Source organism: Pelodiscus sinensis, chromosome 1 (genome assembly GCF_049634645.1).
Source record: "Pelodiscus sinensis isolate JC-2024 chromosome 1, ASM4963464v1, whole genome shotgun sequence".
Classification (NCBI taxonomy): domain Eukaryota; kingdom Metazoa; phylum Chordata; order Testudines; family Trionychidae; genus Pelodiscus; species Pelodiscus sinensis.
In genome coordinates this window covers 191,141,648-191,163,134 of record NC_134711.1, presented here as the reverse complement: position 1 = coordinate 191,163,134, position 21,487 = coordinate 191,141,648, and the positions used below count along the sequence as shown (strand labels likewise).

The window sequence follows — 21,487 nt, the reverse complement described above, 5'->3', positions numbered from 1 at the left end:
GTGGTGATGGTCTGTCACCCCAGCTCAGATTTAAGGCCCTGAGAATACTGAAGCATGCCTGTTGCATATTGTAACTTCAATTTTTACTTTGGAGTTGTGGAGCTGGATGTGCAAGGAGAAAAGTGGGTTTGAAAGCTCTGGCTGATACTCTGAGAGACTTTTTCAGTGAAAAATTGAAATTGTAATTAGCAATTTGGAGGGCAAACTGTAGTACATTAAACTCCTGTGGTGACAGGCTGACAGCATCCCGAGTGGGTGGCAAATACTAGACAGAGCAGACAATAGTGCTGCCCAGTTTCCTTTAGAATACATTGTCAAAGGAAAGGAAAACTAAAATAATGACAGCTGAGGGAAAACATGAGTGAAAAGAGCATATCGTCAGCATTTTACAAAATGGAAAGTGACCTTTTAGTTTCTGTATTCCCTTTAAACTGCAGGGTCTGTTAAATCCCAATGACATGTCACTGCTGCCATCTATTAGCAAACGTTAGAACCACCATATCCATTAGTAACATTTCTAACAGCAAAGGCGAGGGGGGGGCTTGAAACACTTTCAGGCTTTCAAAGAAGTAGCAGTTCTGATAGAAGGTTGAAAGGACAGGAATTCAGCAGCTGGGAGGCTGGAATTCAAGACAGATATGTTAAAAAGTAAAGAAAAAGCAAAAAGATTTTTTTTCTCAAGATCAGACTGTCTGATCTCTAGACAAATCACACAGGGGAACTGATAGATATTATGCCTTGCATATATATATATATATATATATATATATATATATATATATATATATATATATATATATATATATATATATATATATATATAATTGATGCCCTAAGCAGGTGTTATGATCAGAGATGATGCATTCAATGAATGGTATAGCTCATACCGATCATCTTAATAGAAGGCAAATGATACAAACAGTTGATTGCATTTTAATTCTCTCCAACAAAACGCTATGAGTACTGCAAACCTAGGAAAGAAAATGCCTGCTGTCAGTGAGTAGCCATAGATAGCCAGATGCTTAATCCTCCCAGGGACATTAGCTTTAACTCCCACTGTGGTATGCATCCTACAGCCATCAGCTTGTTAAAATGTTGCAGCCAAAAATTGCACACAAGTTTAATCAGTTAGTGATTCTCCAGCTCCCTAAAGAATAGTTCACCCGGTACTCATTTTGGAAATAATCCAGTTAAATAACGGGGCACCATTTCCTTAAGGTAAATACTGGTTTAAGTAGAAATGTACGATGACTCATGGTCTGCAGAACAGCACAAGCTTCAGTTTGAAGCAAATTTCTTTCGGGAAAAGGCAGCACATATCTAGTCCTTCGCAATATTGATTTTCCTCCCTAAGCATCCCCGACAGGTATATTAACACATAGCCAGTTAGGCCTGTTGAATACTTATTTCAATTTACATTTATCACCTCTTGAAAATATTATTTCTCGTACAAAGCCATAAATGTACAGAACATTTTACACAAATGCCATTCCAAGGAACTTACATTCGAAGACCCAAGCCATCTCCTGTACTTTCTCCTGTACAAATAAATACATCTGGCACCTCCCCACTGCACATTCTGTGGATGTCACTGTAGTTGCCTTTTAATTCACTAGATCAATGGAGTATACAGTACTCCCATTCACTCAACTTGCCTCCCCATCTCCCCCCACTTGGCCCACCTCCTAATGGTACAGATGGCGTGTCTGTCTGGGGGATGAAGGAAGCACTTATCCATTCCTTTTTTTTCCATGCCCCCCCATTACATTGTAGCCCCCGGTATCAATGCAGACTAGTCCATATGTACCCATAGGGGGTTGGTGAGATATGGGCCTAAAAAACTCGAACAGGCAAAATATAGCAACCAATAATCATAGAATAATCATAGAATAATAGGACTGGAAGGGACCCCAAGAGGTCATCGAGTCCAGCCCCCCGCCCTCAAGGCAGGACCAAGCTCCACCTACACCATCCCTGACAGATGTCTATCTAACCTGTTCTTAAATATCTCCAGAGAGGGAGATTCCACCACCTCCCTTGGCAATTTATTCCAATATTTGACCACCCTGACAGTTAGGAATTTTTTCCTAATGTCCAATCTAAACCTCCCTTGCTGCACTTTAAGCCCATTACTCCTTGTCCTGTCCTCAGAAACCAAGAGGAACAAATTTTCTCCTTCCTCCTTGTGACACCCTTTTAGATATTTGAAAACCGCTATCATGTCCCCCCTTAATCTTCTTTTTTCCAAACTAAAAAAGCCCAGTTCATGAAGCCTGGCTTCATAGGTCATGTTCTCTAGACCTTTAATCATTCTTGTCGCTCTTCTCTGTACCCTTTCCAATTTCTCCACATCTTTCTTGAAATGTGGCGCCCAGAACTGGACACAGTACTCCAGCTGAGGCCTAACTAGTGCAGAGTAGAGCGGCAGAATGACTTCACGAGTTTTGCTTACAACACACCTGTTGATACAACCTAGAATCATATTTGCTTTTTTGGCAACAGCATCACACTGTTGACTCATATTCAACTTGTGGTCCACTATGACCCCTAGATCCCTTTCTGCCATGCTCCTTCCTAGACAGTCGCTTCCCATCTTGTATGTATGGAACTGATTGTTCCTTCCTAAGTGGAGCACTTTGCATTTCTCTTTATTAAACCTCATCCTGTTTACCTCTGACCATTTCTCTAACTTGCTAAGGTCATTTTGAATTATGTCCCTATCCTCCAAAGAAGTCGCAACCCCACCCAGTTTGGTATCATCCGCAAACTTAATAAGCGTACTCTCTATCCCAATATCTACATCATTGATGAAGATATTGAACAGTACGGGTCCCAAAACAGACCCTTGCGGAACTCCACTGGTTATCCCTTTCCAGCAGGATTTAGAACCGTTAACAACAACTCTCTGACTACGGTTATCCAGCCAATTATGCACCCACCTTATCGTGGCCCTATCTAAGTTATATTTGCCTAGTTTATCAATAAGAATATCATGCGAGACCGTATCAAATGCCTTACTAAAGTCTAGGTATATGACATCCACCGCTTCTCCCTTATCCACAAGGCTCGTTATCTTATCAAAGAAAGCTATCAGATTAGTTTGGCATGACTTGTTCTTCACAAACCCATGCTGGCTATTCCCTATCACTTTATTACCTTCCAAGTGTTTGCATAGGATTTCCTTAATTACCTGCTCCATTATCTTCCCTGGGACAGACGTTAAACTGACCGGTCTGTAGTTTCCTGGGTTGTTCTTATTCCCCTTTTTATAGATGGGCACAATATTTGCCCTTTTCCAGTCTTCTGGAATCTCCCCTGTCTGCCATGATTTTTCAAAGATCATAGCTAAAGGCTCAGATACCTCCTCTATCAGCTCCTTGAGTATCCTGGGATGCATTTCATCAGGACCTGGTGACTTGCTGACATCTAACTTTCCTAAGTGACTTTTAACTTGTTCTTTGTGAATCCTATCTTCTAAACCTACCCTCTCTCTGCTTGTATTCACTACGTTAGGCACACCTCCAGACTTCTCGGTGAAGACCGAAACAAAGAAGTCATTGAGCATCTCCGCCATTTCCAAGTTTCCTGTTACTGCTTCTCCCTCCTCACTAAGCAGTGGGCCTACCCTGTCCTTGGTCTTCCTCTTGCTTTTAATGTATTTATAAAAAGTCTTCTTGTTTCCCTTTATGCCTGTAGCTAGTTTGATCTCATTTTGTGCCTTTGCCTTTCTAATCTTGCCCCTGCATTCCCGTGTTGCTTGCCTATATTCATCCTTTGTTAGTTGTCCTAGTTTCCATTTTTTATATGACTCCTTTTTTATTTTGAGATCGTGCAAGATCTCCTTGTTAAGCCAAGCTGGTCTTTTGCCATATTTTCTATCTTTCCTACACAGCGGAATTGTTTGCTTTTGGGCCCTTAACAACGTCCCTTTGAAATACTTCCAACTCTCCTCAGTTGTTTTTCCCTTCAGTCTTGCTTCCCATGGGACCTTACCTACAAGTTCTCTGAGCTTAGCAAAATCTGCCTTCCTGAAATCCATTACCTCAATTGTGCTGGTCTCCCTTCTACCTTTCCTTAAGATCATGAACTCTATTATTTCGTGATCACTGTCCCCTATACTGTCTTCCACTTTCAAGTTCTCAACTAGTTCCTCCCTATTTGTTAAAACCAAATCCAGAACAGCTTCTCCTCTGGTAGCTTTTTCAACCTTCTGAAACAGAAAGTTGTCTCCAATGCAGTCCAGAAACTTATTGGATAGCCTGTGCCTCGCTGTGTTAGTTTCCCAACATATGTCTGGATAGTTGAAGTCCCCCATCACCACCAAATCTTGGGCTTTGGATAGTTTTGTTAATTGTTTAAAAAAGGCCTCATCCACCTCTTCCACCTGGCTAGGTGGCCTGTAGTAGACTCCTAGCATGATATCACCCTCGTTTTTTACCGCTTTTAGCTTAACCCAGAGACTCTCTACACAGCTATCTCCTACATTCATCTCCACTTCAGTCCAAGTGTGTACATTTTTAATATACAAGGCAACCCCTCCTCCCTTTTTTCCCTGTCTGTCCTTCCTGAGCAAGCCGTACCCTTCCATACCAACATTCCAATCATGCGTCCCATCCCACCAGGTTTCTGTAATACCAATGATATCATAGTTGTATTTATTGGTTAGCAATTCCAGTTCTTCCTGCTTATTACCCATACTTCTCGCATTTGTATATAGGCATCTAAGATACTGATTTGATCTTGCCTCCCTGTTGTGCCCTGACCCTCCTTTCTCCTTGCCATTATAGGCCGTAGTCCCCCCCATTTCCAACCCATCTCCCAGTCCCACACATGCAGCACTTACCTGTGGGCTTTGCTCACCTGCCCCCAACAAACCTAGTTTAAAGCCCTCCTCACAAGGTTAGCCAGTCTGTGTCCAAACAAGGCCTTCCCGCTCCTAGAAAGGTGAACTCCATCTCTGCCAAGCAGTCCTTCCTGGAAGAGCACCCCGTGATCAAGGAAGCCGAATCCCTCCTGGCGACACCAATGATAAAGTGATGTGTGGAAGAGGTCTAGGATCTCCATGGTTTGCACCAGGCCTCTGACATTTGGCAGGAGGGTAATCCTGAGGTCAGGGAGGTGCCTTTTCCTGGGCCCATGTAAATCTGTTCAGTTTCAATCAAATTACACTACTTCAGCATCTTGCCTCAACATTCAACATTAAGCTGAACCTCCCCTACCTCCTGCTGTTGCTGCTCTAAGTAAATGACCAAATTTTGTGTTGTGAGAAAAAAATCTCGGGCGTCCAGGTTGCCATTAAAAAATGCTATTGGCAATCATTTAACCTGAATTACAGTAGGACCACACAATTTATTATAGACATTCCTTGTATGGATATGTATGGACCAATTGTGACAGTTGCACATAATATAATTTTTTCTTTCTTTTTTTTTTATGAGCACATAATATCCTGAAATGCCCACATCTATGTTATCTGAGTTGCAAAGTCAAACAGCCACATCAAGAAATGCCAATGTTACAGTTTCTCATGCAACCCTAAGTCTGTCCCATTGTGTGTATACATTACAATAGAGTTTGCAAGCCCCTCCTCTTCCCCAAGCTTATTGCAAAAACTGACATTTCCAGTAACACTTTCTGAGGGATTTCTTACAACACTTCAGTTCATTCGCTGGGAATGCGGGAAAGGCTGACATCTTGTGGAATGAATCACTTCTTCACACGGCATGGTTGCTGTGGCGTGACAGAAATTCAGAATAAATGATAGTGGATGGAACATCTAGTAAGCACGTGAGAGGCCAAGCAGCCGGACATCATCTGCTCAATGTGCAGAGGTGATCAGAAAAAAGCAAACACATGTTAGGATGCTTAAAAAATGGGGTAGAAACTAACTGTGAAAATTATGATGCCACTGTTTCAGTTCTAATCCTCTCGTGCCAAAAAAGGATTTAATGAAATAAATAAACAAATTACATAAATAAAAAGGGGTTACATAAGTGACCGAGACTTACCAATCATTAGGAATTCAAATGAATGTTCACAAGAACAATCTAGCACAGCCAGGTACTATGTTGTAATGGCTGGAAGCTGAAGCTAGAGAAATTCAGACTGGAAAAAAGGCATAGATTTTTAACAGTGAAAATACTTAATCATTGGAACAGCTTATGGAGGGAGGTGGTCTGGCCTTCCCAGACCCTTTTAAAATCAGGTGTGGCTGTTTTTTCAATGATCGGCTCTAGGAAGTATTTTGAGGAGATTTTCGTGGTGTGTGTGATACAGAGGGTCAGACCAAATGATTGACATCTGGCCTTGGAATCTATGAAGAACATTTTGAATCCACTGACCAGCTCTGCTCCCACAAATGAGCAAGCAAAGGTGCCAGTGCCTCTGATGGTGCATATAATGCCTCCTCCCTGCTTTAACAAGACTTTAACAGGGTGAAAAAAAGAGCTAGATAAATTCATGGAGGTTAGGTCCATCAGTAGCTATTAGCCAGGATGGGGAGGAATGGTGTCCCTAGTCTCTGTTAGAGGCTGGGAATGGGTGACAGGGATAGAATCACTTGATTCCCAGCTCTGTTCACTCCCTTTGGGGCACCTGGCATTGGCCACTGTCGGAAGACAGGATACTGGGCTAGATGGACCTTTGGTCTGACACAGTATGGCCGCTCTTATGTTCTACCCCTCTCAGCCTGTCCAGTAACACAGTGGGTTCTGCAGCTCTGTGGACAGCAGTACTGCCATACAAAAAAAAAGTGTTCTGAGGGAGGGGTTGAGCCTGCTTCCAAAGTCAATGAATGCCCACTCACATATCCCAAAAGCCCGGATCACTAAAAGTCTTTGACTTCTGTCAAAACTGAACAAAAGTGCTCTAAATAAAGAGTTCTTGTGAGGAAAATCCTATCCATGGTTGGAAAAATTCAAACCACACTGGACAAGAGCAAAGATTCTGTGGCTAGTCTGGACTTCTTAAGGCCCTGCCCAGCACTATGCTCAGTGGAGGCACAGACTGTTCACTCAAGCTGTCATACTACTACTATACGAGAAAACTCAAATGTTGGAAAACTAAATGTAATAGTCCTCACCGCTGTAGAGAGTCATTTAGTCAAAGGACTGTTGAAACGGATTGTATCCAGGACATGAATTTAAAGCTTCAGTGACTTCCTTGGAGGGAAAGTAAAAGCTATTTATACGAAATAGGCAAGTGAATTGAAGTCTCTGAAAGGAAATTACAGTGTACTGTTAAAAGGTGTTAATAAGGCTCTTCAACAGGATGAATTAAATCCCATTCCAAATAAAAACACTTGCTCACAGCTATAAGAGAAACCTCAAACGCTGGAAAAAACTAAATGTGATCAGAAAATCTAACAATTCCCTGGGGATAGAGTCCCCAGATCTTTCTCTTCATGCAAAAAAATCCTGGGCCACTTTCTAAACTTAAACTTTGAAGATCTACCATAGCTTCAAAATGTTATAGCATCTCTGTTAACAAATGGATTTCACAAACAACTCTGGGGGAACTACAATAGTAACAGTTTCCAACATTAGAGACTGTGATTGAGTCTTCTGGAAGACAAGACTAATAAAAGAACTAGGACTGTCAAGCTATTAAAAAACTAATCACAATTAATCACACAATTAAAAATTAATCACGATTAATTGCACTATTAAATTGCGAACAGGGAGTTTTGAGAGGGAGTTCTCCAGGTGAAGGAGAAGCAGATACAGGACTCTTGAGGGAAGTGTGTTTTGTTATTGGGGCTTTCTCAGTGTGTGCAGAGCTTGTGTTTGGTGTGTGGTGGTTTGTGTTTTTTTTTTTTTTTTTTTTTTTTCCTCCTCCCCCCCTGTTTGAGTGAGGCTTTAGAGGGGGAGTTCTCCAGGTAGAGGAGAAGTAGATACAGGAGTCTTGGGAGAAGTGGGTGTTGTGCTTGGGGCTTTCTTGCTGTATGCTGAGCTTGTGTTTGTGAGTGAGGGTTGTGTGTTCTTTTTTGTTTATTTGTTTGTTTGTTTATTTATTTATTTTCCCCTGTGTTTGAGAGTGAGGCTTTTTTTTTTTTTTTCCCCCTTCCCCCCTCCCCTTGATAGAGTTTGTGCTGTGATTGGTAGGGGCTGTGATTGGCAGGTGGAAACTGTTGGCTTCTAATTAAAGTTTGAATTGTAGAAGCCTCTGCTGATTGGCTGAGCCTTGGTAGGGGGAGGGGCTTTATAAGGCAGTGGGCAAGCGACCAAGGAGCTTGCGAACAGGGAGTTTTGAGAGGGAGTTCTCCAGGTGAAGGAGAAGCAGATACAGGACTCTTGAGGGAAGTGTGTTTTGTTATTGGGGCTTTCTCAGTGTGTGCAGAGCTTGTGTTTGGTGTGTGGTGGTTTGTGTTTTTTTTTTTTTTTTTTTTTTTTTCCTTCCCCCCTCCCCTTGATAGAGTTTGTGCTGTGATTGGCAGGTGGAAACTGTTGGCTTCTAATTAAAGTTTGAATTGTAGAAGCCTCTGCTGATTGGCTGAGCCTTGGTAGGGGGAGGGGCTTTATAAGGCAGTGGGCAAGCGACCAAGGAGCTTGCGAACAGGTGATTGCTAAGGGAGTTTTGAGAGGGAGTTCTGAAGGGGAGAGGGAAGGGCGGGAGGTTCTCTTGTCTGTCTTTTTAAATCCCTTCTCCAGGACAGCAGAGATGGTTGATGATGCGTCTGCTGCTGTTGTTACCTGCACGGCGTGTGCCATGTTTGTCTTCCTCCCGGAAGAAAGAACGGATTTCATCTGCACCAAGTGCAAGCTGGTCGAGATTTTGGAAGAAAAAATTAGAGGACTGGAGGCCCAAGTGTCGACCTTACGCTTGATCAGAGAGGATGAAGACTTCCTCGATAGAAGGCAGCAATTGATCCTTCAAGCACGGCAGGCAGAGGAGCCAGTGAGGGCAGTACGCGACCAAGAGGAGAACTGGCAGCATGTAACTTCTAGAAGGGGAAAAAGGCCAGCACGGGATTCCCCCGATGCTATAGAGGTAAGCAATCGCTTTCAAGCTCTCTCCACAGGCTCTGCAGTGCTGAATGCTCTGGAAGGGACCTCACAAGGTAGAAACCAGAAGGGAGCACCATCTACTGAAAGGCATGGGATGCGTAGTCCTAGGGATGGGGGTTCCACGGCCACCACCCCCAAAAGGAAACGACGGGTGGTGGTGGTCGGGGACTCCCTCCTAAGAGGGACTGAGCCATCCCTCTGCCGTCCGGACCTGGAATCTCGAGAGGTGTGCTGCTTACCGGGAGCTCGCATTCGGGATGTCACTGAGAGGCTTAGCAAGCTGATCAAACCTTCGGATCACTACCCCTTCCTGCTTCTCCATGTAGGAACGAATGATACGGCCAAGAATGACCTTGAGCGGGTTGCTGCGGATTATGTAGCACTGGGAAGAAGGATCCAAGACTTTGGAGCGCAAGTGGTGTTCTCGTCCATCCTCCCTGTTGAACGGAAAGGACTGGGCAGGGATCGTCGAATTGAGGACGTAAATGCGTGGTTGCGCAGGTGGTGTCGCAGAGAGGGCTTTGGTTTCTTCGACCATGGGACTCTGTTCCGGGCGGAAGGATTGTTAGGAAGAGATGGGATCCACCTAACCAAGAGAGGAAGGAGCATCTTCGCGGGCAGGCTTGCGAACCTAGTGAGGAGGGCTTTAAACTAGGTTCGTCGGGGGACGGTGACCAAAACCCTGAGGGGAGTGGGAAAGTCAGATACCGGGAAGAAATGCATAGAGCAAGGAGCGAGCAAGGAGGACCCCAGTTTCGAATGGAGAAGATAGTGCAATCAACTGGTTACCTGAAGTGTTTGTACACTAATGCGAGAAGCCTGGGCAACAAGCAGGAAGAGCTGGAGGCCCTGGCCCAGGCCAAGAAATATGATTTAATTGGGATAACAGAGACTTGGTGGGATGACTCGCATGACTGGAGCGCTGTCATGGAAGGGTATAGATTGTTCAGGAAGAATAGGCAGGGGAGAAAAGGAGGAGGAGTTGCACTATATGTAAGAGAGCACTATGATTGCTCTGAACTCCAGTATAAAGAGGGAGAAAAACTTGTTGAAAGTCTATGGGTCAGGTTTAAAGGAGCAAACAGCAGTGATGTTGTGGTTGGTGTCTGCTACAGGCCACCGAACCAGGTGGATGAGGTAGATGAGGCTTTCTTCGAACAACTGAGCGAAGCTTCCAGATCGCAGGCCCTGGTTCTCTTGGGGGACTTTAATCACCCTGACATCTGTTGGGAAACCAATACAGCAGTACACAGGCAATCCAGGAAGTTTTTGGAGAATGTTGGGGATAACTTCTTGGTACAAGTGCTGAAGGATCCGACCAGGGGCCGTGCACAGCTTGACCTTCTCCTCACAAACAGGGAGGAACTAATAGGGGACGTAGAGGTGGGTGACAACCTGGGAAGCAGTGATCATGAGATGGTAGATTTCAGGATCCTGACCAAAGGAAGGAAAGAGAGTAGTAAAATACACACCTTGGACTTCAAAAAAGCAGATTTTGACTCCCTCAGAGATCTGATGGAAAGAATCCCCTGGGATGTTAACATGGAGGGGAAAGGAGTCCAGGACAGCTGGCAGTATTTTAAAGAAGCCTTATTGAAGGCACAGAAAGAAACCATCCCGACACGTAGCAAGAGAGGCAAACCTGGTAGGAGACCGGATTGGCTTACAGGGGAAATCCTTGGTGTACTTAAGCACAAAAAGGAAGCTTACAGAAAGTGGAAACTTGGACAAATGACTAGGGAGGAGCTTAAATGTATAGTTCGAGAATGCCGGGGGGTTATCAGGAAGGCGAAAGCGCAAATGGAGTTGCGACTGGCTAAGGATGTGAAGGATAACAAGAAAGGTTTCTACAGGCATGTCAACAAAAAGAAGGTGATCAGAGAGGGTGTGCAGTCCCTAATGGATGAAGGAGGTAACCTAGTGACAGAGGATGTAGGGAAAGCTGAAGTACTCAATGCTTTCTTTGCCTCTGTATTCACGGACAAGGTCGGCTCCTGGACTTCTGTGCTAAGCGACGCAAGATGGGAAGAAGATGGACAGCCCTTGGTGGGTAAAGAACAGGTTAGGAACTATTTAGAAAAACTAAACGTACACAAATCCATGGGTCCAGACTTAATGCACCCAAGGGTACTGAAGGAGTTGGCAAATGTCATTGAGGAGCCTTTGGCCATTATCTTTGAAAAGTCGTGGAGATCGGGCGAAATCCCGGATGATTGGAAAAGGGCAAATGTAGTGCCCATCTTCAAAAAAGGGAAGAAGGACGATCCAGGGGACTATAGGCCGGTCAGTCTTACCTCGGTTCCTGGAAAAATCATGGAAGGGATCCTAAAGGAATCCATTTTGAGACACTTGAATGAGAGGAAAGTGATCAGGAATAGTCAGCATGGATTCACAAAGGGCAAGTCGTGCTTGACCAATCTGATTGGCTTCTATGATGAGGTAACTGGCTCAGTGGACATGGGAAAGTCAGTGGATGTTGTGTACCTTGACTTTAGCAAGGCTTTTGATACGGTCTCCCACGATATTCTTGCCAGCAAGTTAAGGGAATGCGGATTGGATAAATGGACGGTAAGATGGATAGAAAGATGGCTAGAAGGCCGGGCCCAGCGGGTAGTGATCAACGGTTCGATGTCAGGATGGCGGTCCGTTTCTAGTGGAGTGCCCCAAGGTTCTGTTCTAGGACCGGTTTTGTTCAATATCTTTATTAATGACCTGGATGAGGGGATAGATTGCACCCTCAGCAAGTTTGCAGATGACACTAAGCTAGGGGGAGAGGTAGATACGCTTAAGGGCAGAGATAGGGTCCAGAGTGACTTAGACAAATTGGAGGATTGGGCCACTAGAAATCTCATGAGATTCAACAAAGACAAGTGTAGAGTCCTGCACTTGGGACGGAAGAATCCCAAGCATAGTTACAGGCTGGGGACCAACCAGTTAAGTAGTAGTTCTGCAGAAAAGGACCTGGGGGTTACAGTGGATGAGAAGCTAGATATGAGTCAACAGTGTGCCCTTGTAGCCAAGAAGGCTAATGGCATATTAGGATGCATTAAGAGGAGCATTGCCAGCAGATCCAGAGATGTCATTATTCCCCTTTATTCGGCTTTGGTGAGGCCACATCTGGAGTACTGTGTCCAGTTCTGGGCCCCCCACTACAAAAAGGATGCGGACGCATTGGAGAGGGTCCAGCGGAGGGCAACCAAAATGATTAGGGGTCTGGAGCATATGACCTACGAGGAGAGGCTGAGGGACTTGGGTCTGTTTAGTCTGCAGAAGCGAAGAGTGAGGGGGGACTTGATAGCAGCCTTCAACTTCCTGAAGGGAGGTTCCAAAGAGGATGGAGAGAGGCTGTTCTCAGTAGTGACAGAGGGCAGAACAAGGAGCAATGGTCTCAAGTTGTGGTGGGAGAGGTCCAGATTGGATATTAGGAAAAACTATTTTACTAGGAGGGTAGTGAAGCATTGGAATGGGTTACCTAGGGAAGTAGTGGAGTCTCCATCCCTAGAGGTGTTTAAGTCTCGGCTTGACAAAGCCCTGGCCGGGTTGATTTAGATGGGATTGGTCCTGCCTAGAGCGGAGGGCTGGACTTGACGACCTTCTGAGGTCTCTTCCAGTTCTGATTCTATGATAAGGGGATGGTTGGATGAAATAACATGATCTTGGTAACTAATTGACCATTCATTTCCAGTTGGAAATAGGTCAATGGAGGGATGATAGGAGTTGCTATAGGGAACTTTCTGGGTGTCTGGCTGGTGAGTCTTGCCCACATGCTTAGGGTTTAGCTGATCGCCATATTTGGGGTCAGAAGGAATTTTCCTCCAGGGTAGATTGGCAGAGGCCCTGGAGGTTTTTCGCCTTCCTCTGTAGCATTGGGCACAGATCACAGCTGAAGGACTCTCTGCATGTTGGGGCCTTCAAAGTATTGGAAGGCTTCAATATCTGAGACATAGGTGAGAGGATTATTCTAAGAGGGGTGGGCGAGATTCTGTGGCCTGCACTGTGCAGGGGGTCAGACTAGATGATCATAATGGTCCCTTCTGACCTTAAAGTCTAAAATAAAATAAAAAATAAATAAAAATAAAATAAAATAAAATAACAGAATACAATTTATTTAAATATATTTGGATGTTTTCTACATTTTCAAATATATCTATTTCAATTACAACACAGAATACAAAATACAGTGCTCACTTTATTTTTATTACAAATATTTGCACTATAAAATCCAAAAGAAATAGTATTTTCGATTCACCTAATGCAAGTACTATATTGAAATCTCTTTAGCATGAAAGTTGAACTTACAAATGTAGAATTATGTACCAAAAAACAGCATTCAGAAATAAAACAGTATGAAACGTTAGCGCCTACAAGTCTGCTCAGTCCTACTTCTTTTTCAGCCAATAGCTCACACAAACAAGTTTGGTTACAAATTGCAGGAGAGAATGCTTCCTGCTTCTTGATTTCAATGTCACCTGAATGTGAAGCATTGTAAATAAACTCTACATTTGTAATTTACACTTTCATGATAAAGAGATTGCATTATATTACTTGTACGAGATGAACTGAAAAATACTATTTCTTTTCATGTGGTACTGTTGTATCTAGTATCACAAGATATTTATGTATGTCCCTTGATGCTTCAACCACCATTCCAGAGAACATGCATCCATGCTGATGATTGGTTCTACTCAATAACAATCCAAAGCAGAGCAGACCAATGCATGTTCATTTTCATCATCTGAGTCAGATGCTGTCAACAGAAGGTTGATTTTCTTTTCTGGTGGTTTGGGTTCTGTAGTTTCTGCACTGGAGTGTTGCTTTTTTACAAATTCTGAAAGCATGCTCCCCAGCCTGTCCCTCTTGAATTTTGGAAAGCACTTCAGGTTCTTAAACCATGGGTTGAGGGCTTTTGCTGTATTTAGAAATCTCACATTGGTATCGTCTTTGTGTTTTGTCAGATCTGCTGAGACAGTGTTCTTAAAATGAATAACATTTTGGGTCATCATGTGAGAGCGCTATGACATGAAATATCTGGCAGAATGTGGGTAAAACAGAGCAGGGGGACATACAATTCTCCTCCAAGGAGTTCAATCACTAATATAATTAACACATTTCTTTTAATGATCATCATCTGTACGGAAGCATGTCCCCTGGAATGGTGGCTGAAGCATGAAGGGGCATGCAAATGTTTAGCATATCTGGCATGTGAATACCTTGCAATGCTGGTTACAAAAGTGCCATGCAAATATCTGTTCTCACTTTCAGGTGACATTGTAAACAAAAAATGGGCAGCATTATCTCCTGAAAATTGTAACCAGACTAGATTAGCTGAACAAGAAGCAAAACTGAGTGGACTTGCAGGCTCCAAAGTTTTACATTCTAAAGTGCAGTTATGTAAAAAAAAAAACCAAAAAACCACTACATGTGTAAGTTACACTTTCATGATAAAGAGACTACACAACACTACTTGTATGAAGTGGATTAAAAAAAACCTATTTATTTTGTTGATCATTTTTACATTTTTGTAATAAAATAATCATATTATATGTTATATATTATATATTAATAATAAATATATAATAGTACAGGTTGAACCTCTCTAGTCCAGCAACCTCAGGACCTGACTGATGCCAAACCAGAGAATTTGCTGAACCATGGGAGGTCAATATTGTCTAGCAGCATTACCAACAATTCCACTGCTTACTGGGCTCTTAGAAGACATTTAGGGGTATATTACAGCTAAATAACAGCACAGAACCCTGAGAGCCAGGACTGGTGGCTGTAAACAAACTGTATGGGACAGCAGGAAACAAGCCCACCCCCATGAAAAGTGCATATCCGGCTAACTAAAATCATATCAGACCACGGATGTTGCCAGACCAGAGAGGTTCTGTAATATAAAGTAAGCACTGTACCCTTTACATTCTGTGGTGAAATACAAATCAATATATTTCAAAATGTAGATAAACATCCAAAATAGTTAATAAATTTCAGTTGGTATTTTATTGTTACACACAAGGAGGGGAGCATACCTGGATTTCTGCTAGTTTTATATACAGCCCCACACTAATGCTGAGGGCAGGAGCCAGTTCCACTCCTAGTCCAAGTTATAGTGGCTTCAGTGCACTGGCAGTGCACTTCCTTAAAGTCCCTCTAATATAGACCATGTGATGTTTTAAGGTTGTTTTTCCTGGGAAACGTTCATTCATGTTTTCCTCCCTCAAGAAGAAATTTCAGCAAACTCTTAGTTTAAAAAAAAGAAAAAACCCTTCGAATCCCTCAATAATCATATATATAGTAGCCCAGTGTCTGTGACTCTGTAATGCTGTAGCGTTATGAGTCACCTCTGGGGGGCGCTGTTGCCTTGCACCATGGCGCTCGGCTGAGTTCTGCGCCGCTCAACCGGGTCGCCTCAGGGGAGCAAGCGGCGCAAGCTACTGTTTGGGCCCCACGGTCCCCATGCAGCACCCCCATGCTGCATGGGGAGCACAGGGCCCAAACGGCCACTTGCTCCCCCGCGGCAGCCTGGCTGAGCAGCACAGAACTCAGCTGAGAACCATGGCAGGAGGGGAAGGAGGGCGGGGAGGTGACGTACACGGCCCCGCCCCCTGGCCATGTACGTCACTAAGGTAGGGTAAAAAAAAACTCGGACACCCTTGATCGGGGGTCGGAGTGGGGAGGGACCAGCCGGGAGAGGTGCGGGGCTGGCTGGGAGGAGAGGGGTGGGGGTGAGAAGCAGAGCTGGGGGGGATCAGAGGCAGCGTAGCTGTCCAGGGGAGAATGGGGGAGGGGTGGCCAGTGGGAAGCAAAGCTGGTCGGGGGGTGGGAGTCGGGGGCAGCAAGGCTGGCCATGGGAAATGGAGAGGAGGAATTGGCTGGTGAGGGATGGGGAGCCAGACTCACAACAGAGACAAAGGAAAGCGGAGAGAGAGTGAGAGGCAGGAGGAGGAGGAGAAGGAAAAGGGAGATTGAGAGGCAGGAGGGGGAGCAGAGAAAGAAAGAGACGGAGAGAGAGGCAGAAGGTGGAGGAGAGCTGAGAGAGAGGGGGGAGGCAGTAGGAAGAGGAGAGAGAGAGAGAGAGAGAGAGACCAGAAGCTCAGGAGAGAAGACCGATGTGGAGGAAAGACCTGAAAATCCCATCTTATGACGGCTAATTGGCTAGTTAATGAAATAGAAACACCAAGTGAGTAAAAGCAAAGGACATGACACCCCATCACATATGAGTTACAAAACATTCACACTTCTGCCTTCGTTTTCTTGCCCTCTTTTCCCCTTGTCATTCCCTGCTGCTTTCTCCACCCGCATTACTCCCACTTTCCAGGTGAAGTATAGTGGACAGGAAGGGTCTGGTTGGCATTTCTCTCTGGCAAAGTTTGATCTTGAGCTAGCCCTCTTTTTGGAGTGCTCTGTCACTTCCTTTGCAGGAACAGAAGGCTGATGTTCCCCGAGGAGCGTGCACTGCCTGATATACATCTGAACCTGTGGTGTTGTATACAAATCTTTGAGTATCACCACCAGGCATTAATAGGTCTAATATTTGGAATAAATTGTATAGACTCTTGATATCCATTGTCCCTACTTAGGAGGCACTGCCCCTCTATTTGAGCAAAAAGGTTCCTGATTTTTCCAGTATAAATGTTCCCCTGGTGCTTCAGGTCTCAGACTTTTAGACCAATGTATCACGTCTAAAAACTCAAAGTGCGCCAAATTTGTGATTTTAATACTTAGCAATTATAATACATTTTTCATCCTGATACTCTACTTAAAAAAAATAAGCCCACATCCCAACTGATTGCATCCCACTGGTATATGCATGCTGACTGAAGAATTGCCGACCTGATGCATCTTAATTGTATGGATGGTTAAAAGGGAATGTATCTATGTTTTCTCACAACAATATTTAATCAAAGCCTTGGAATGTTATCTACCATCATTTGTTTTAAAAACAAAGGCTTCATTGTCATCTCTATCAAGGCACTGAATAAAATGTCTGGAGGCTTTAATAGAGGGAAAACTGGAGAGTATAAGAACTGGTCTTTTTGGTATTTCTGTTTGGAGAGAACATGTATTCTGGGCAGAAGTGTACTGTGTGTGACATTTTAACTACAATGACCTTGGAAGGAAATAAAGAAGCAAAATGCCTATTGCTTGTTTCACATTTTTTTTATTGACTGACTGCCACTGACTGAGTTCTCAGATTGTGTGTCAGATACCATTAGAACAGCTGGAGCTACATTAGAATTACAGCAAGGTTAAGAAAGATGGTGTGCTACATTTAGGCTGGGGAGAGCTCGGTAGGGATTTGAAGCCTTGGCACAGTGCTAGACCCTCTCCCCCAAAGGGTCTACAAAGATATTGGAAAGACGTGCTCGTCCTTGCATCAGTTGTCACTAAAAGATGATGACACTGCAGTGGTGTAAACAGATACACGTAAAGACTTTGCTGAAAAAAAATGTTGCAACCCCCAAGCATTACACGCTGTTGTTCTCTTATTTGTTCTAAGAAACTCATGGTACATTCATGGCAATTGCGCAGTATCTCAGGGTTTTCTCACAGTAATCAGCTTAACTCTGACTTTAATTTCTTTAGGCTAGAGCAGATGTGCCAGGCTTTTCACCACACAAGCTTTGTGTTAATGATGAGTGTGTTGGGAGCTAGGTTAATTGTGCATTCATTCATATTTGGTAGATGTTACCAAATCCAATACAGTTTAAAGATCTTTTCAGCAAATACATCCGTTTTCCAGCACACTAGTTTCATGTCATTCTGACATCACAATGCTTAGGTTTAAGCTTCAAAGTCCACTAGCTGCTCACCCAGCCCCTCATTCATCCAAGAAAAATTAAAACAAAGATACCCCCCTCTAGATATTCATTGATGTCTATGTAATGACTCTGTGAATGAGCCCTGCGAACAACAACAGCCTGGATCTTTTGTCAGCAGGATCAGCCTAGGAAGAAGGAGCTGAGGTGGGCTTCTCCTCTCGGGATACAGGAATGGGTCTCTCACTGTAGCTGGTGTCCATGTTGGACTGGACCTTGGGGCCAGAGAAAGTCAGCATGCCATCAGCAGACAGGGAGCAGATGATGGCGGATTGGTCCACGCTGGAAGGCAGGCGGTATCTGCGGTGGAATTCGCGAGAAATGTAGCCATGGTCATCCTGACAACAGACAAAGGGTACAGGTGGTTCAGTCAGAAACAGTGCATGGTGTGTGACTTGAGGTGCACCTCCGTAGCATGATTTAATCTACATCACTATTGGGTGACTCCATTTTAACGTTGAATTCCAAACAATTATTTCAAAGCTCCATTTCACTAAGAATAAGATCATTGGGCACGTCTACACAGAAGGGCTAAAATCAAATTTAGCTACACAATTTCAGCTACGTCAATTGCGTAGCTTAAATCAAAATGGCTTAATTTGGCTTTTGGCGCTGTCTACACAGCAGGAAGCCAAAGGAAAAACACTCTTACTCCTTGTGAATTTAATATTACAGGAGTCAGAACAAGAAGTCCTCCAGCTCAACATTATTTCAAAATAAAGGCTTATAGTGTAGACACACACTGTGTTATTTCGGAATACCGTCAGTTATTCTGATATAACGCTGCTGTATAGACATACCCAGTGTCTCCAGGATGGCTGTGAATATATATGCATTTTATTCTACACTGCACTTTATTAGGGACAAATTCTGCCCTGGCTGACATCCTGTTTACCACTCAGGCCAACTGAGCTACACAGTGTGTCAATCAGAGCAGAATTTGGCCCTTCCCATACGATGGGCATGACAGTGAGTGGTGCGGAGCGCCTACAGCTTCCACTGATTTCAGCTGAAGTTGTAGATACTCAGCACTCTGAACATCAATGGCTGTTTTTCAGTGCATTGGAAGCCTCATTAAATGAAACAAGGGGCTATAATCCAGGCTCCTCTGATGCTGTTGGGTGAGACACTGAGAAATGAAAAAGAAAGATTGATATTAAAGTGGCTTTTTTCTCCCGTTATGGTAGCCTTGCCTCAGAAAAAAATTATAGAACAAATACTGATTGGGACTTGAAGTTTTGGTTTCCCAACAAATGTCTTTATGGATGAGAAGAGTTTTCACCAGCTCCACTCCCCCAGCACTGATATTATTCACACTTCAATCCTCACTTAAATTTCTATGTCATATGTGTTCAGTTTCCAAGCTTGAGGCCCTTACTTGTTTTGGTTTTGTTTGTTTTGCTCTTCTTGCCCAACCCAGCATATGAAAACTTTGCTTTCCACAAGTAATCCTGGGTTATGGAAACACAGTCATTCTTTGACTACTTTAAATAACATTCATTTTCTAGTCAGATGGTATTACTAACCAGTGCACATAGTCATGCGTCTATTGTGAAGTGGGATGATTGAAAATAAAAGACAAAGTTTCTCATTATTATCAGAAATCAAGTTTGGTCTGTGCCACAGCTGGGAATCTACATGGGGTGACTTTGGTTTAACATTCAAAAAACAATTCTGGAAAAAGTAAAGAAAATGATCTTTCCCCTTGTACTTCTCCAGCTGAGGAAAACCTTAGAGTCAGAAAGAAAAAAGCAGGATAATTCCTATCCTAAGTTGCATGCTTTTTCTGCTTACCTGTCTCTCATTGTGCTTGCCATGGATTTCCACAAAGTCATCAATAATCTTCACACTCACTTCTTCAGGAGAGAAGTGTTTTACATCCAGGAAGATTGTAAACTTGTCCCGGTCAGATCTCACCTGAAATAAACATTGTAAAACAAACAAGCAAATAAATAAATAAATAAAAACAAATCAAATATCAGGTTGATGCCAATAATTTGTTGACAGAAAAAAAACAAAGTCATTTTCAGTCTCAGCTGCAGCATGACTGTCTTTGAAGTAATTTAGGAAAGCTAGAGAATGGATATGGGCCTGAGCCAAAGCCCACTAAAATCTCCAGGGCTCTCCACTCATGTAAATGGACTTTGGCTGAGGCCCTTTGATTGTAAGACTGGTGGAATTCTAGGACATCTTTATTGCTCCCTGCGATTGCATCCCTTCTCATTGCGTCACTCTATCATTCGATGGTTTTTCAGCATCAATCATTAGAGATTTATTTGACATTTGGGCTGTGATCGGCAGCTAGAGGAGAGATTGTTTCAGTTATCTAGCTTCATCTATTTTGTTAAGCTTCATCTATTTTGCTTTTTACTGTCTTCTAAATCACACTTTTTTTGCGAAGCTGCATGAACTCGGGAAGAATGTTGCTTTCTGGACAGACTTGTGAGTCTAATAAAAATTACTGTTGCTCTAAGCTCTGCTGGGCTTCTGCTGCATTTTTGGAAGAAACCTGGGAAAGGTTAGTAGAATGCAGAAAGTACAAACAAACATCTGTGCTCACTTTGACATTTCAGATTTGACCATTCTGAACACAGCCGAAGTACAAAATGTTCATTTTGCATAAAATCTTTGGAGAACTATTCTCAGGATATCCAGTGTGGCAATACAAGGAATACAGTGAGCATGAGATGGTGGAGGACGGTGTAAGAAAGAAGAATGCTCATGCTAAAGGTTGAAGTTATACCTGGATTCCCATTCCAAACAAAACTGAGCTAAATATGAATGTTCTTGTAGCAGAGGAAGCTTTATTTTTCTCCAGCACAATGCAAACTGTTGTCAAGCTCATAAAGTGATCTTTTTACAGGGTTGCAAAAATATTAGAGGCCACATCTATTTAGTAAAGGGACAAAATGATTTCCTGTGATAATTTTCTGTGGTGATCAGATGCACTTAGTGATTTTGCAGAAAACCTGCTAATCTTCCTGCACCTGTTCTCATCAGAGCCAAACAACATAGTCTAATTGAATCAAAGAACGTAGCGAGTGATTGTTATTATTAATAAATTAGCAGCAGAGGCAAATGGTATTCAGTAAAGGAGTCTTACCTCTGAAATGCCTGATTCCAGAACGGTGCGGAAGAGAGAGTGCCTGTAATAGGGGCTGATGGTGGAAGAGAACAAAGGCAGGAGATCATAATCGAAAAGACCCTCTCCAAAAAACTGGTCAAACAAACGGCTTGGGAATAAAGGTCCAAGAGCTCGTTTGAACCAGGGGTGCTGGATGGTAATATCCATGTTTTCTGCTTCTGCAAGTTCGACGGTAGAGCAAAGACAGTGCAGTCTCTAGGGACAGTGATGTCTTTGCTGGACTGCACAGTGGAGACTCAGAAAGCCTCCCTCTATATATACCACTCTCACAGAATAAAGGCATTAGTGGGATTTCTCTGGAAAGACATGATCTCATGATGAAGGCAATCTGGTCAGCAGAAATGCAGAGGCTGACCTAAGAACGACAGTTGGGTTAGAATCAGTGCCAGATATCTGGACAGTAGCTGCTCTCCAGCATGCTATACTATGTGAGGCTACCACTGCCCAGAGACAAAAAAGGCTCTAATTCTTAACATAGGCAGCTTTTTAAAAAATTGAATTTCTAAAAGTGTCTGTTT

At 43.4% G+C, this 21,487-nt stretch overlaps 1 protein-coding gene across 1 annotated transcript; it reads right to left on the bottom strand.

The window, feature by feature from the left end:
- Positions 1-17,154: 17,154 nt before the first annotated feature.
- On the bottom strand, positions 17,155-21,245 carry CRYAA (crystallin alpha A). The gene is made up of 3 exons (XM_006137881.4): positions 20,928-21,245; positions 19,619-19,741; positions 17,155-18,162 (listed from the first exon to the last, which is right to left on the bottom strand). The coding sequence occupies exons 1-3, from the start codon at positions 21,114-21,116 to the stop codon at positions 17,953-17,955; spliced, it is 522 nt and encodes a 173-aa protein (XP_006137943.2). The 5' UTR covers positions 21,117-21,245; the 3' UTR covers positions 17,155-17,952.
- Positions 21,246-21,487: the final 242 nt, after the last annotated feature.

What these genes read in the sequence shown, in the direction of transcription:
- CRYAA (XM_006137881.4), bottom strand. Translation starts at nt 21,116, where the DNA reads ATGGATATTACCATCCAGCACCCCTGGTTCAAACGAGCTCTTGGACCT. An exon ending in TGGAATCAGGCATTTCAGAG is followed by an intron (nt 19,742 to 20,927) that starts GTAAGACTCCTT and finishes TGTTTATTTCAG; the next exon opens with GTGAGATCTGACCGGGACAA. An exon ending in GCAAGCACAATGAGAGACAG is followed by an intron (nt 18,163 to 19,618) that starts GTAAGCAGAAAA and finishes GTCTGTTGTCAG; the next exon opens with GATGACCATGGCTACATTTC.